This window comes from Rhincodon typus, chromosome 45 (assembly GCF_021869965.1).
Source record: "Rhincodon typus isolate 14 chromosome 45, sRhiTyp1.1, whole genome shotgun sequence".
NCBI lineage: Eukaryota > Metazoa > Chordata > Chondrichthyes > Orectolobiformes > Rhincodontidae > Rhincodon > Rhincodon typus.
In genome coordinates, this window is record NC_063376.1 from 5,129,625 (window position 1) to 5,143,797 (window position 14,173).

General features: G+C 44.4%; 1 protein-coding gene across 1 annotated transcript in view; it reads right to left on the reverse strand.

Moving 5' to 3' along the window:
• LOC109921060 (GRB10-interacting GYF protein 2-like) overlaps positions 1 to 14,173 on the reverse strand; it is a 49,512-nt gene that overhangs the window by 11,246 nt on the left and 24,093 nt on the right. The window contains exons 15-19 of the mRNA XM_048620038.1: positions 12,043 to 12,177; positions 10,006 to 10,149; positions 5,319 to 5,543; positions 4,307 to 4,399; positions 2,442 to 2,606 (exon numbers count right to left, since the gene is read on the reverse strand). Coding sequence (XP_048475995.1) covers positions 2,442 to 2,606; positions 4,307 to 4,399; positions 5,319 to 5,543; positions 10,006 to 10,149; positions 12,043 to 12,177 — 762 coding nt within the window. The remainder of the gene's footprint in view (positions 1 to 2,441; positions 2,607 to 4,306; positions 4,400 to 5,318; positions 5,544 to 10,005; positions 10,150 to 12,042; positions 12,178 to 14,173) is intronic.

Here is a 14,173-nt window from a genome sequence, read left to right on the forward strand (position 1 = left end):
CGTCAAATTTCCTGCTCCTCTGATGCTGCCTGGCCTGCTGTGTTCCTCCAGCTCCACATTGTGTTGTCCCTGAATTTTAGCGAGAACTTTTTCCGAAACAATATTACACTTCAATTTTCTCTGTCTTAGATTCGTTCAGCATGGAAACTGACCATGGGGTTCAACTCGTTCATGCCAACCAGACATCCCAGTCTGACATAGTCCTATTTGCCATCATTTGGCCCATATCCCTCTAAACCCTTCCTATTCATATACTCATCCAGATACCTTTTAAAATGTTGTAATTTTACCAGCCTCCACCATGTCCTCTGGCAGCTTGTTCCATACACACGCCACCCTAATCATGAAAAAGTTAACCCTCAGGTCCTTTTTAAAACTTTTGCTTCTCACCTTAAAACCCTATCCCCTCTAGTTTTGGACTCCCCACCCTAGGAAAGAGAAACTGGCTATTTTTGCCCTTCTGTAAGGTCACCCCTCAGCCTCTGACACTCCAGAATAAAATGCCCCAGCCAATTCAGCCTCCCCTGATAACTCAAACCCTCCAGTCCTGGTAACATCCTCATAAATCTTTTCTGCACCATCTCAACTTTAACGACATCCTTCCTATAGAAGGGCAACCAGAATTGTACGTAGTATTCCAAAAGTGGCCTCACCAATGTCCCGTACAGCTGCAACATGACATCCTGACTCTAATACTCAATGTTCTGACCAATGAAGGCAAGCGTGCCAAATGTCTTCTTCACCACCCTGTCTACCTGCGACCGCACTTTCAAAGAACTCTGCACCCCTAGGTCTCTGTTCGGCAACACTCCCCAGAACTTTACCATTAACCTGCCCTAGTTTCCCTTACCAAAATGCAACACCTCGCATTTGCGTAAATTAAACGCCATCTGCCACTCCTTAGCCCATTGGCCCATCTGACCAAGATCTTGTTGTACCCTAAGATAATCACTTTCACTGTCCACTACACCAAATACTTCGTTGTCATCTACAAACTTATTAACCATGCCTCCTATATTCACATCCAAATGATTTACATAAATGCCTAAAGCAGTGGACCTAGCACCAATCCCTGTGGCACACCACTGGTCACAGGCTTCCAGTCCGAAAAGCAACCCTCCACCACCACCCACCGTCTCTTACCTTCAAGCCAATTTTGAATCCAATTGGCTAGGTCCCCTGGATCCCACGTGATCTAACCTTACTAACCAGTCTACCATTACCATCATCCTGAGAGTTATCATTGGTCGGAAACTCAACTGGATGCACCACATAAATATAGTAGCTACAAGAGCAAGCCACACACTATGAATACTGCAGCGAGGAACTCACTTCCTGACTCCCCAAAGCCTGTCCACCATCGACAAGGCACAAGTCAGTAGTGTGATGGAACACTCCCCACTTGCCTGGACGGGTGCAGCTCCAACACTCAAGAAGCTTGACACCATCCAGGACAAAGTAGCCCGCTTGACTGGCACCGCATCCACTGACACTCAACAGCAGCAGCGAGTACTATTCACTAGATGCACTGTAGAATTACGATCACCGGCGCCAAAGTGCTTCCCCACTGACACCTCAGTCACTTGCCCTGCCCTATTTCCATACAGAAGGAAATGTATTGCTCTTCCTCTAGTAGGTAGATCCACATATTGAATAAGAAAGTTTGTACACGCTTAAATTCCTCCCCACCCAACCCCTTAAAATTATGAAAGTCCTGTCTATTTTTGTAAAGTTAAAATCCTCTACCATTATAACCCTACTTTTCTCACAGATATCCAAGATATTTGCTTCTCAATTTCTCGTTGACTATTGTGGAGGGGGGGCTGCTGACAATACAACCCCAAATAGGTCATTATCCCTTTCTTATTTCTCAGTTTCACCCATATAACATCACTGGACAGTCTCACAGGAATATTCTCCCTAAGTACAGCCATAATGTTATCCCCTCCTCTCTTGCCTCCCTCTCTATCCCTCCTATGGCATCTATACCCCAGAACATTAAGCTACCAGTCCTGTCCATTCGTGAACCGTGTTTCAGTAACAGCCCTTAATATTCACTAGAGACTGAAGTGCACGAACCACCTGATGCAGAGATCGCAGCCAAGCAATACTGCAACAAAACTGCCATTGAGGTAAAGCCAAGATGGCTCTCCATCTTTATGACTTCTCTTACCTGATTGCAGTTTCTACATGTGAACAAATTTTGGGAGGATCTGTGACATTACCGTAATTTGTGACTGAAGCTGTTCATTTCCTTGGCTCACTATCCAGTGCCTCTGGCAAGAACAGCATGGGGTTCAAGTGAGAGACACAGGTGAATGCCCTTACTGACATATACATCACACTGATGGAAAGAGACGTAGCCCCAGAAAGAATCAGCTTGGCAGAAGGCATTTTGTGTGTGGAAGGATTTGCATTTGGGTGGGCTAAAGGATACTCACTGCTCGTGCCTGCGCCCTCTGCTGTTGCTGTTTCTGCAGCTCTTGCTGCATCTCCAATAATGACTTGACAGACATTGACTGCTTGGGGAGATTGTTCCAGCCAGGTGACTTCTGCTGCTGGTGCTGTTGAAGGGCTTTCATTATCTCCTGTTGCTGACGACACTGCTGCAACAGAGAACATTAGCATTTACAAACGGTAGAGCACACGCATTATCAAGCCACAACAATGTTCTTTTAACATCACAGACGGTTGACAGGTATAGATGGGAGCAGCCTGAGCTGGTGCTGACTTATGCCCAACAGACTTATGCACACCAAGCTATCACTTTGTCTGCAGAATAACTACGGATTACATTCTACATGCAGAAATCTAGTACAATCGATTCCTTAATACTATTCAATCTATGGCTGCACACATTGATGTCAGCCTGATTTTAGAAGTCAAGAATGAGAGTCCTATTACTAGACTACATCAGCCTATACAGGTTACAGTATGGCATTGCCTTGTGTAAAATATTTGCCCTTGTTTTCAAGTTCCAACAAGGTCTTGCCCTTCCTCATCTGTGATCACCTGTGACCCTATAAATCTCCAAAATGCCTCCTGCTCCTCAAATTTTAGACTCGTGAACACTCCTGGTTTTAATTGGTGCATCACTTTAGCTTTCTGGAGGTTCAAAGCTCTGAAATTTGCCTCTCATTCCTCCCCTCCTCACTTCTTACTGACTGAGCTTTGGAACCCTCTTAATATCGCATTAAGAGGCTTGGTATCAAATTTTGGTCAATTGCACACATGAAGGGCCGAGACATTTGGACAGGTTAAGGGCGCCAGAGAAATGCAAGCTGCTTTTTTGTTGACTACAACAAATAGAAGTCAAAGCTGTTCACTAGCTTAGGAAAGGCATCCAGCAAACTAAATAGCACAGGACATACTGTGGTGGGCTCAGTTCACAGCGTGCACTGGTTGGCTGAGTTCAGGAGAGTGAAAGGTGTTACAAATAGTCTTAATAATCAGAATAGGTTAGGAGGAGGGTATTCCTGCTCAGAGTTCTCTACTCACTGACCTCAAAGTGGAGGACAGGGTCAAGCCTGTCTGCAAGTCAAAACACCCTGCTGGTTTCCACACCAATTTGAAGTCTCTCAAGATTAGTGCTCACTTAGACAAAGTGGAGAGAGCTCCTGCCATACCCCACAGACAGGAGAATTTACTTGTTGTGCAAGACTGCAGAGCAGAGCCTGAAGGCATTTTACGCCCCTGGGGTGGAATCACTTTCATCCCGCATTAGATTACCATGTGATGGAAACTCATGTACACTTTGAAAGGCTGCAATTCAGACAATGGCAATTCTTGGCAATATAAAGCAATCTACACCAACCTCAGGACCCTTCTGTATCAGAAATACCAGCTTCATTGATGCCTCAGTGGCCACACATGCACTACTTTGACAAAAGAAATATTGGCCACATTGAAACACCTGCTAGCTTATCCAATGACCATTTAAATGCCCTTAAAGTTGGCGAGCTTCTTTCATTTGTCTCCACCAGGAACAGCAGGCAGGAAGCAGAGATCTTCCTTAGAATTCCAGTGACAGAGCTGGGATACAAATCAGTGTAACCACAGCAGACGAAACAGATGTCCAGGAATGTCAGGCAAGGAAAGGAACAGGCTCACCTTGGCAATAGATATGTTCCCGTACAGGCTCCCAGACTGCAAAAAGCAAGCAACATGGTAGCACACAAGTATATCCTTGCTTTGAACAAGCAAATGGGTACTAGATTTATATAGAATATCTGGTCAGCATGAATGAGTTGGACCCAAGGGTCTGTTTCCATGCTGTATACCTCTACGACTCTAAGTGCATTCTTACCTCCTCTCTGCGGTGTCGCTCCCTTTCTTCCTCCAGCTTCTGAAGCGGTGGTACCGAGTTGGACTGCTGCCCCCATGAAGTAGAAGAGGGGATCTGATGAAGAAACAACAGTTCATTTCAGACATGGCAACATTTAGTGACACAACATCACCAACATAGAAACCGATCATTCAGTCCAACAGGTCTGTCTGTCCTAGTGGCTATGTCAGTGAACCAATAAACCAGCAGCGCAGGGTCATGGTTTCAAATCCCACTGTAGCAACTCGAGGAATTTAATCAGTTAACAAACTGCTAAGTGATCTTAGAAACCATTACTGTTAGTTATTAAACATCTAGTTACATTTCAGAGAAAGAAACCTACCATACCTACCTGGTCTGACCTACACACGAATCCAGACCGACAGCAACATGGTTGATACCGAACTGCTCTCTGAGAACGGCCAAGTTAGCCATGCTTCAAGGCCAATTAAGGGATGGGTAATAAATGCTGACCTCACCACTGAGGTCCTTCATCCAATTCCCAATATTACAAGATTAGCAAATTTCATAGAATCCTTCCCCTTAAGATAGCTCCCAGGAAGACATGCATTGTCATACAGAAGGGGAGAGAATAAAAATCCACGAGTCCTTTTGACATGGCCCTTTCACTTGCTGCAGGAAACGGTGATAACGCCGTTCTGTCGACATTATTGTGTCTTCTGAAGAGTGAGAGAGACAGTTAACATCAGTTCACTCAGAATCCACATCCATGGTCAGAGGCCCAGGATACATGGATCAGCAAGTTTGTAAGAGGCCAGTGGTAAAGGATAACTGTATTACAAATGCCAAGGGTACAACTACCACTAGATTGAGACAAGCTCAGATGAGTCAGGCTCATCTCATTCAACAAACTGCAAGGAGATTTTGATCCCAGCAGTCTAATGGGAATCAAATCCAGGACTTTTGATAAGCACGGAGATCCAGTTATGCAAGTTTCTAGCCAGTTCCAGAGGCACTGGCAGGTGAGTGGTACCTTTATGTGTGCTAATTGCTGCTGCTGTTGTAAGCGCCTCAGAGCCTCTTGCTGCTGCCTGTGTCGCAGCATCTCCTGCTGCCGCTGAAGCTGCAGATCCATTTCCTTGCGTTTCCGTTCCTCCTCCTCGGCAAGCCTGCGCCTGGCTTCCTCCTCCAGTTGGCGCCTGCTCTCCTCTTCCTCCAGCCACCGGCGGGTTTCATCCTGCTGCCTCCTGTCTTTCTCCTGAACAACAAGGCGTGATGACATAGAGCAGATGAGAAGAGAAGCACAGATGCATTTCAGGTGAGGCTGAACACGTGGGACAGAGGGAAGGAAAGGAGGACTTGCATTTATGTAATAACTTCCACGATCACAGAGAATCAAAGTACTTTACAGCCAAAGTATTTTTGACTCAGCTGCTGTTGGAAACGTGGCAGCCAATTTGTGCACAGTAAGATTCCACAGCCATGATTGAATGGTGGAGCAGAATTAAATCCTTTGTCCTATGTTATGGTTTTATAAGCAATGTGATCATGACCAGGTAATTTTATTTTGCGACGATGATTGTGGGATAAATACTAGCCAGAAAGAACTCCCCAGAAAGAATGCCATGGAATATTACACATCTTTCCAAGCAGGGAGACAGCACATCCAAGAGTGCAGCTGCACCTGAGCATCAGTCTCAATTTTCCAGAATGGGACTTGTTAACCTGGGATCTCATGACTCAGAGGGGAAAGTGCATACAACTGAGCTCAAGGTTGCTTGGATGACAAAAAGTAGATGGAGGCGGCCAGGTTGCAGCTTCATCAAAACGTCTGATAGGGCTTGCCTCAATATTGCAACGTCTAATGTGGATTTATAATAATTTCCCAGTGTCCAATCTGTCAATAAGATACTGTAAAAGGAAGCAGCAGCATGGGGTAGGCAGTGCAGTGGAACCACTAACACACTCCATCACTAACAGGGCTCTCAGACTTTCTAACCTACCCTTACATGTAGGGAACTAGAAAATGAAGAGGAAAATTTATATGGGAACATAAATCATTTTTTCCTATGTGGGATACCATCTACAATAAGCACCACTTCCACCACTCTCTTGCAATACTTCGAATCTTAGTGAGACCAAATCCAGAGCACTGTGTATTTTTAGTCTCCTCAAAGGAATAGTTGCATTAGGAGTAGTTCATAGAAGGTTCCTGGGATAAAGGTGCTGGCTTATGAAGAAAAGTTGAGAGTGGACCTTACATTTCCTCATTTTTTTTTTTCTAATGTGCTGACATTTGAGGTCTATGCACTGCAGCAACTTCTGAAATTTGGAGTCAATGCTGGGAAATGCACCAACTTTTGGAGTGGCTGCACAGTCGCACAGCTTAGAGGTTGAGCCTATATCCATTGGAATTTAAACAAATGAGGGTCGATCTGCCTAAAAGAAATTCAAAATTGAGGAGATTTGACAGGGTAGATATTGAGACAGTATTTCCCTTTGTGCAGGGATTAGTTTAGAACTACAGGACATGGTTTAAATATTTGGAGTTGCTCTTTTAAACAGAGATGTTAGCTTAAATTGGAAATGTTTTGAAATGCAGATGAAGAATCTTTTTCTCATGAGGGTTGGTAGAATTCTCTTACTCAGACAGCAGTGGAGGCTGAGTCATTGCGTACACTGAAAATCAAGTTAGAGAGGTTTTTTGACTGACAAGGGAATTGACGTTTCTCGGGTGAAGGCAGAAAGATAAAGTTGTGGCCACAATCAGATTAGTCACACTATTACTGAGTTGCAGAGCAGGATAGAACATAGAACAGTACAGCACAGTACAGGCCCTTCGGCCCACGATGTTGTGCCAATCTATTATCCTACTAAGATCAATCTACCCTGCATACCCTACATTTTACTATCCTCCATGTGCCTATCCAAGAGTCGTTTAAAAGTCTCTGATGCATCTGACTCTGCTACCACGGGCGGCAGCGCATTCCACATGCCCACCACTCTGTGTGAAGAACCTACCTCTGACATCTCCCCTATACCTTCCTCCATCCACCTTAAAATTGTGCCCCCTCGTAATAGTCATTTCCGCCCTGGGAAGAAGTCTCTGACTATCCACTCTATCCATGCCTCTCATCATCTTGTAAACCTCTATCAAGTCACCTCGCATCCTTCTTTGCTTCAATGAAAAAAGCTCTAGCTCCCTCAACCCTTCCTCATAAGACCTGCCCTCCAGTCCAGGCAGCATCCTGGTAAATCTCCTCTGCATCCTCTCTAAAGCTTCCACATCTTTCCTATAATGAGGTGATCAGAACTGAACACATTATTCCAAGTGTGGTCTAACCAGAGTTTTATACAGCTGCAGCATAACCTCACGGCTCTTAAACTCAATTCCCCTGCCAACGAAAGCCAACACACCATACGCCTTCTTTACAACCCTATCAACTTAGGTCGCAACTTTGAGGGATCTGTGGACGTGGACCCCAAGATCCCTCTGTTCCTCCACACTGCTGAGAATCCTGCCATTAACCCTGTATTCTGCATTCATATTCAACCTTCCAAAATGAATCACTTCACTCACTCTCTTCTGGGTTGAATTCCATCTGCCACTTCTTTGCCCAGCTCTGCATCCTGTCAATGTCCTGTTGCAACCTATAACAGCCCTCCACACTGTCCACAACTCTACCAACCTTCGTGTCATCGGCAAACTTATTAACCCACCCTTCCACTTCCTCATCCAAGTCATTTATAAAGATCACAAAGAGCAGAGGTCCCAGAACAGATCCCTGAGGAACACCACTGGTCACCGAGCTCCAGGCTGAATACTTTCCATCTACTACCACCCTCTGCCTTCTATCGGACAGTCAGTTTTGTATCCAGACAGCCAAATTTCCCTGAATCTCATGCCACCTTACTTTCTGAATGAGCCTACCACGTGGAACGTTATCGAATGCCTTGCTAAAATCCATATACACCACATCCACCTCTCTACCTTCATCGATGTGTTTTGTCACATCCTCAAAGAATTCAATAAGGCTTGTGAGGCGTGACCTGCTGACTATTTCTAATCAAACTGTGCTTTTCCAAATAATCATAAATACTATCTCTCAGAATCCTCTCCAATAATTTGCCCACCACAGAAGACAGACTGACTGGTCTGTAATTTCCAGGATTATCCCTATTCCCTTTCTTGAACAAGGGAATAACATTTGCCGCCCTCCACTCTTCTGGCACAACTCCAGTGGACAGCAAGGATGCAAAGATCATTGCCAAAGGGGCATCAATCTCTTCCCTCGCTTCCCGTAGTAACCTTGGGTATATCCTGTCTGGCCCAGGGGACTTATCTATCCTGATGTTTTTCAAAATTTGTAGCACATCCTCCTTCCTAACAACAACCTGCTCAAGCATATCTGCCTGTTTCACGCTGTCCTCACAAATGTCAAGGTCCCTGTCACTGCTGAATACTGAAGTAAAGTATTCATTAAGGACCTTCCCTACCTCCTCTGACTCCGCACACAAGTTCTCTCCACTGTCCATGATTGGCCCGACCCTCACTCTGGCCATCCTCTTGTTTCTCACGCAAGTATAGAAAGCCTTGGGGTTTTCCTTGATCCTACCCGCCAAGGTTTTCTCATACCCCCTTCTAGCTCTCCCAAGTCCATTCTTCAGTTCCTTCCTGACTACCTTGTCGACCTCTAGAGCCCTGTCTGATCCTTGCTTCCTCAACCTTAAGTAAGTTTCCTTCTTCCTCTTGACGAGGTGTTCAACATGTCTAGTCATCCAAGGTTCCTTCACCTTACCATCCTTTCCTTGCCTCAGTGGGAGGGTCCAAAATTGCCTATTCCTGCTCCTAACTCGTGTTTTTGGGAATGTAGAAACACAAAAGATAATGTAAGTATATTATTTTCTACAAGGTTCGGAGATGGTTGGTTGGGATGAGGACTTCAGAGGTGAGGGTGGAAAAGTGAAGGCTCTTCTCAGAGCAGAGGGATTAAGAAATGAACAATAGAGGTTGTCAAGATTATTGTGGAGATAGAAAAAATTATTTCCTCCGATAAGTGCATCAATAAAGTATGAGTGGACTGCCTTATAGGAAACTACATGAAACTGATGGGCCAAATGGCCCCCTTCTGTGCCATGAGTAACTACTTTCTATAACCAGAGACTGAAGATTTAAAATCATTTGTGAAGGGGGAAAATTTATATATTTTCCTCGCCCACTCAGTTACAGGATCCAATCTTTACCTGAATAAGGTAGCGCTAATTGAAATCATCAATTGAGGACGGGGAACTTGCATGGTTACAGAACAAAGAATTACTCTTTCTGAAAGCCAGCAGTGGCACAACAGGCCAAGTGGCCTCCTCCTCTGTTATAGGTTTCTATCATCTGAAGCGGCAAAACACAGGTCTTTTAAATAAAAAAGGCAATATCACACCAGTCTGAACTTTGCTCTGTGAAAATCCTGGAGAATGCTGCATGCGTTGTGGGTGCGCAGAGATCTTGCAGCAAGATCTCTGTGCACCCACAACGCACACAGCAATTACAGGGCTCCATAAATGTGGCCTCTTTATTTCTCAGTCTTTGCACAAGTCACTGAACTGAATGAAGAGGCTTGATGGGGACTGAAGGGCCAGTAATTCATCTGCCTGTTGCAGTGTAAAGGAGGGTTGCCCAACACACATACCTCACCACTCCCAACACGAAAGGCATAGCAAATCACCTGCTTTCGGAGGATGTCCTCCATCTGCCGTCTTTCTTCCTCATCACGTCGCCTCAGGGCCTCCTCTTGTCGGCGATCCTCTTCTTCCCTTTGGCGCCGGGCAACCTCCTCCTGCTGTTCCCTCTGAAATCGGACCACCTCTTCCTGGAAAGAAAGAGGTCAGTTACTCTGGGATGTGGCCGGTTTAGCTGGCTACGGACTGTGAATTGAGAAGCCTGCCTCCTCACACCCCTCCAACTTTCTGCATCCAAAAGCAGACAAACAGCAACAATCTAGGGTGGTTTTTTTGTGATCTAGCATGTTGGGCAGCAAAACCTAGTTATACATGAGTCCCAACTTCCTCCTCAAAAAAGGGACAGAAACACACTAGATAAAGGGGAGTGAAAATGATAACAGATAAATGCAACGGAGTTGATCAAATTTCCTACCTGCTGGCTTGCTGCCAAACAGTTGGGAGATTGCAAATGGAGACATCAATAAGAAAAGAAGTCAAGAGAATCTTGTAGTTGCACCATTAGCCACAGGAAGGAACAGAATAATCTTGCATTACCTAGGCCCCTTGAGAAGGGCAGTTGCACATATTTTTCAGTAACATCATCTGAAAAGTGCCTGCAAACCACACATCAGCCTGACTTGGAATCATACCATCAGCAGTGCTTCATCTTGGCAAGGCCCTCCTCAAATGCCACACCATGAGCATCAGCAAGAGAAATGCATGGTTTGAGAAGGAATAGTTTTCCCTTGAAAATATACAATCCACCTCCCTACTCTCCCCTTGAACCCAGATTTTCCCTTGCCAACTCATGCAGGGCACAGCTCCTAGACTGGCAGCCAACTCTCTGGCTGTTGCATCCGAGTGGCTATTGCTCACAAGAGTGTCAGCACGTGGTCTGACCATAGATGAACTGCACCAACACTCTAATCCTGCCGTGGCTCAACAGAAACGGGCACTCACCCAGCAGGTGTCAATAACCAACAACCAGGAGACCAAAGTTCACCCATATGCTCACTCCTCTTACCAATCCAGGGATACACAGGCCTTCCAGATAACCACAATGCAACTTGGAACAGCTCCCAGTGAACAAAAACTTGGGACCTTCTAGGCTAGACAACTCTATATCCACTGTACAATACATCAAGTCTGGAACAATTGCTAAAAGCCTAGGTCACCATAAGAACGCAAGAAATAGGAACAGACTAGTAAAGTTCTTCAGCCTGCTTTGCTGTTCAATACATTCATTACTCGTCTTCAGTTTCACCTCCACTTTCCCACCCAATTATCAAATTCGACAATTCAACACTGTCTATCCCAGGCTCAAATACACTCAACGTCGGAGCACTCAACTCTTTTGGGCTAGGGAATTCCGAACACTGTGATAAGACACTTCTCATTGGAGACCTTAATGATTGACCCCTAATCCAGAGACCAATCTTTGTGGTCCAGAGTGTCCAGCTAGCAGAAACAACTTTCAGTGTCGGTTTGACACTTCTGAGAGACCACATTATTCTTCATAATTCCAAGAGTTTTGGTCCCATTTACTCAGCCCTGAAGGACAATCTGAGGGCCAATCCAGTCAACTTCGACTGTACCCTAAAGTACAGAGACCAAAATGGTACTGAATATTCCAACTACGGTCTCAACAAAACCCTGTACACGTGCAGAAAAAAAGTGTTTTTGCTGCACTCCAACCCTATTGCAACGAAGGTCAGCAAGCCACTTGTCTTAATTGCCTGTTATATCTGAACTTACATTGTTCATTTCTCCCTGTACAAGTACACCCAAGTCTCTGAATACTGCACACCAGTTTCATGCCTGTTAAAAACTCTGCTGCCGTTCTATTCTTATGAAGAAAGTGCACAACCTCACACTTCTCCACCTGTCCACTATCTTGATACCTATTCATTAACCAGTTTCTGGCTGAAAAAGCAAAAACAAATCACGAATCCATAGATCAAGAAACCTACGAAAGAAACCATAAAAGTCAGGGATTTAGGAGTGGTTTAGGGCAATAGAAACTATAATCGGGCACACATTACCTGCTTCCTCCTAGTTAGCTCATCCTCATCCCGACGTTTGCGTTCTTCCTCTTGCCACCGGATTTCATCTTGCCGTTTTCTGTCATCCTCTTCCCTTTTATTCCTGAGTTCAGCGTCTCTTCGCTCCTGCTTTAGCTGAACAAACAACATTCCAGTTACCCAAGACAATCTGGGGAGAGGTTTCCCTCATCAATACAATTCTCAGAGTCTGGAAGCACTCGCGTCCTGAAAGGATGACAAAATGTGGCGGCACAGACGATCCACATTGTACACTTTACCCACTCTGCTTCGCCTGAATGTACATTTGAAAGTTTCTATCTCTGCCCAGATGAGTGGGGGACAGGGGAAGGGTTGTTAACTTCCAGGATCTTGCCATGTTTTGTTCCAGGGTAGGACTTTGATGCCAGATCTAACCAACTTCCACACCCATGCCAAGTGAAACTACTCCAAAGTGGTAAAGTAACTGTAGCCTCACAACCTGTTACAGGTCATCGAACATTGTGCGCAGGGAGTAGGGGATGGGAGCTGAAGAGTAAAAGCTTTTATGTTATCAAAAAATCCAATATGGCTCAAAACAAGCACAGTTGTGCTCATTTCACAGAGTGTCCCTCTAAACTGCTTTTTTGAAACTGGAGTTAGCACCCTCAGTGCCCCATCCCCTGATTCCAGAAATAATACATCTGTTTGAGAGTGCACACAACGCACATTTGAACACCAGTCTTATTACCTTCCTATGGAATCATTTTACTAGCATTCTTTTCAGAAACAAACAGCTACAAGCTCCAGTTAATTCCAAAGCCTAGAATTGGAAAATATTTAAACAAAGCAATTAGCTCACCAGTACAGTTAACAGTGAAAAGCCAAGGTTCCTGTACCTGATCAACAGCCAGCAAAAGATTGGTAGAAGTGTGGAGTTGTGATCTGGTTCATCTGCAATACTTTCCATGTTGTATCTACTGCCATCACAAACTGTCTGGGACATGCATGAGGAATGGACACAAACCACAAGATCCAGATGCCCCCAATTCACATCAGTGCATGAACAAGCATAGAGGGTTGGTGTAGGAAGAGGAAGGAGACTCTCTCTCACTGAAGGGAAATACCGGTTGTTTCACTAGTTTTGCAAAGACAATGTTTATTAAGAGGTTTTGGGCAAAATGCTTACCCTAGACAGGAGGGTCGCCTTTACAGAATACCTCTCATTAACTTGTTTCATGGCCAGATAGTTGTAGAAGCAAATCAGCATAACACTAAAATATCAGGTTCAAAATGTTCAAGATGAACTGCACACTTCTTGGGACTGTGTTTGAAGCTGTCATATTAACATGCAATAGATTTCAGACATATACCTTGCTCAACAACAATCTCAACTTATTTGGTTCTGCAAACACTAACAGGTATATATGAACTCAACAAATTAATACAGACTAACACTCCTGGCAATCTTCAATGGACACTGACACTTGCACCAGGATCTTGCACCAGTTTCCGTATGAGTGACTGAGGTGTAAAAGCAAAATTTCGTATCATAAAATATTTACCAGATCAGAAAACCAAAAGTTTACTAACAAGTCAACAAAAGTTACTAGGGATGAGGGTTCAGGTATGAGGAGAGGTTGAAAGAGTCCAAACCATTTCCTCTGAATAGGAAATTGATGACCTTTTGGAAGGTTCAAGATGTTGAGAGGTTTTCATAGTGTAGAAAGAGAAAATCTCTTCCCTCTAACTAGTAGGTCAATGATCAGAGGTTACAGAACTGAAACCTTGGGTAAAAAGTCAAGAGGAGAGATACTTCCTTTAGTTGTCAAGACTTGGCAGACTTCAAGTTAAGAAAGGTCATTAAAAAATCGTAAGAGATCGTTGGACAGGTTACAATAAGAGGGGGTTAACAGGCAGAAAGTAGAAATGTGGGACTTGGCACAACTGGATCTTTCAAAAAGTCAGCACATAAAGAGAACCATGACACGAGTTATCATACTCCTACAAAAGAGAGAGAATTTAATAATTTTGAAGATCTGCGGAATTAAAAAAAAATCTCAAAATTGTTGCAGTGCAGGAGATCCAGCTCAAGTTCAGATCCCCTCAGTCTGGGCACCCTAGTTTGAAACCCACAATGACAACACTGCAAGTA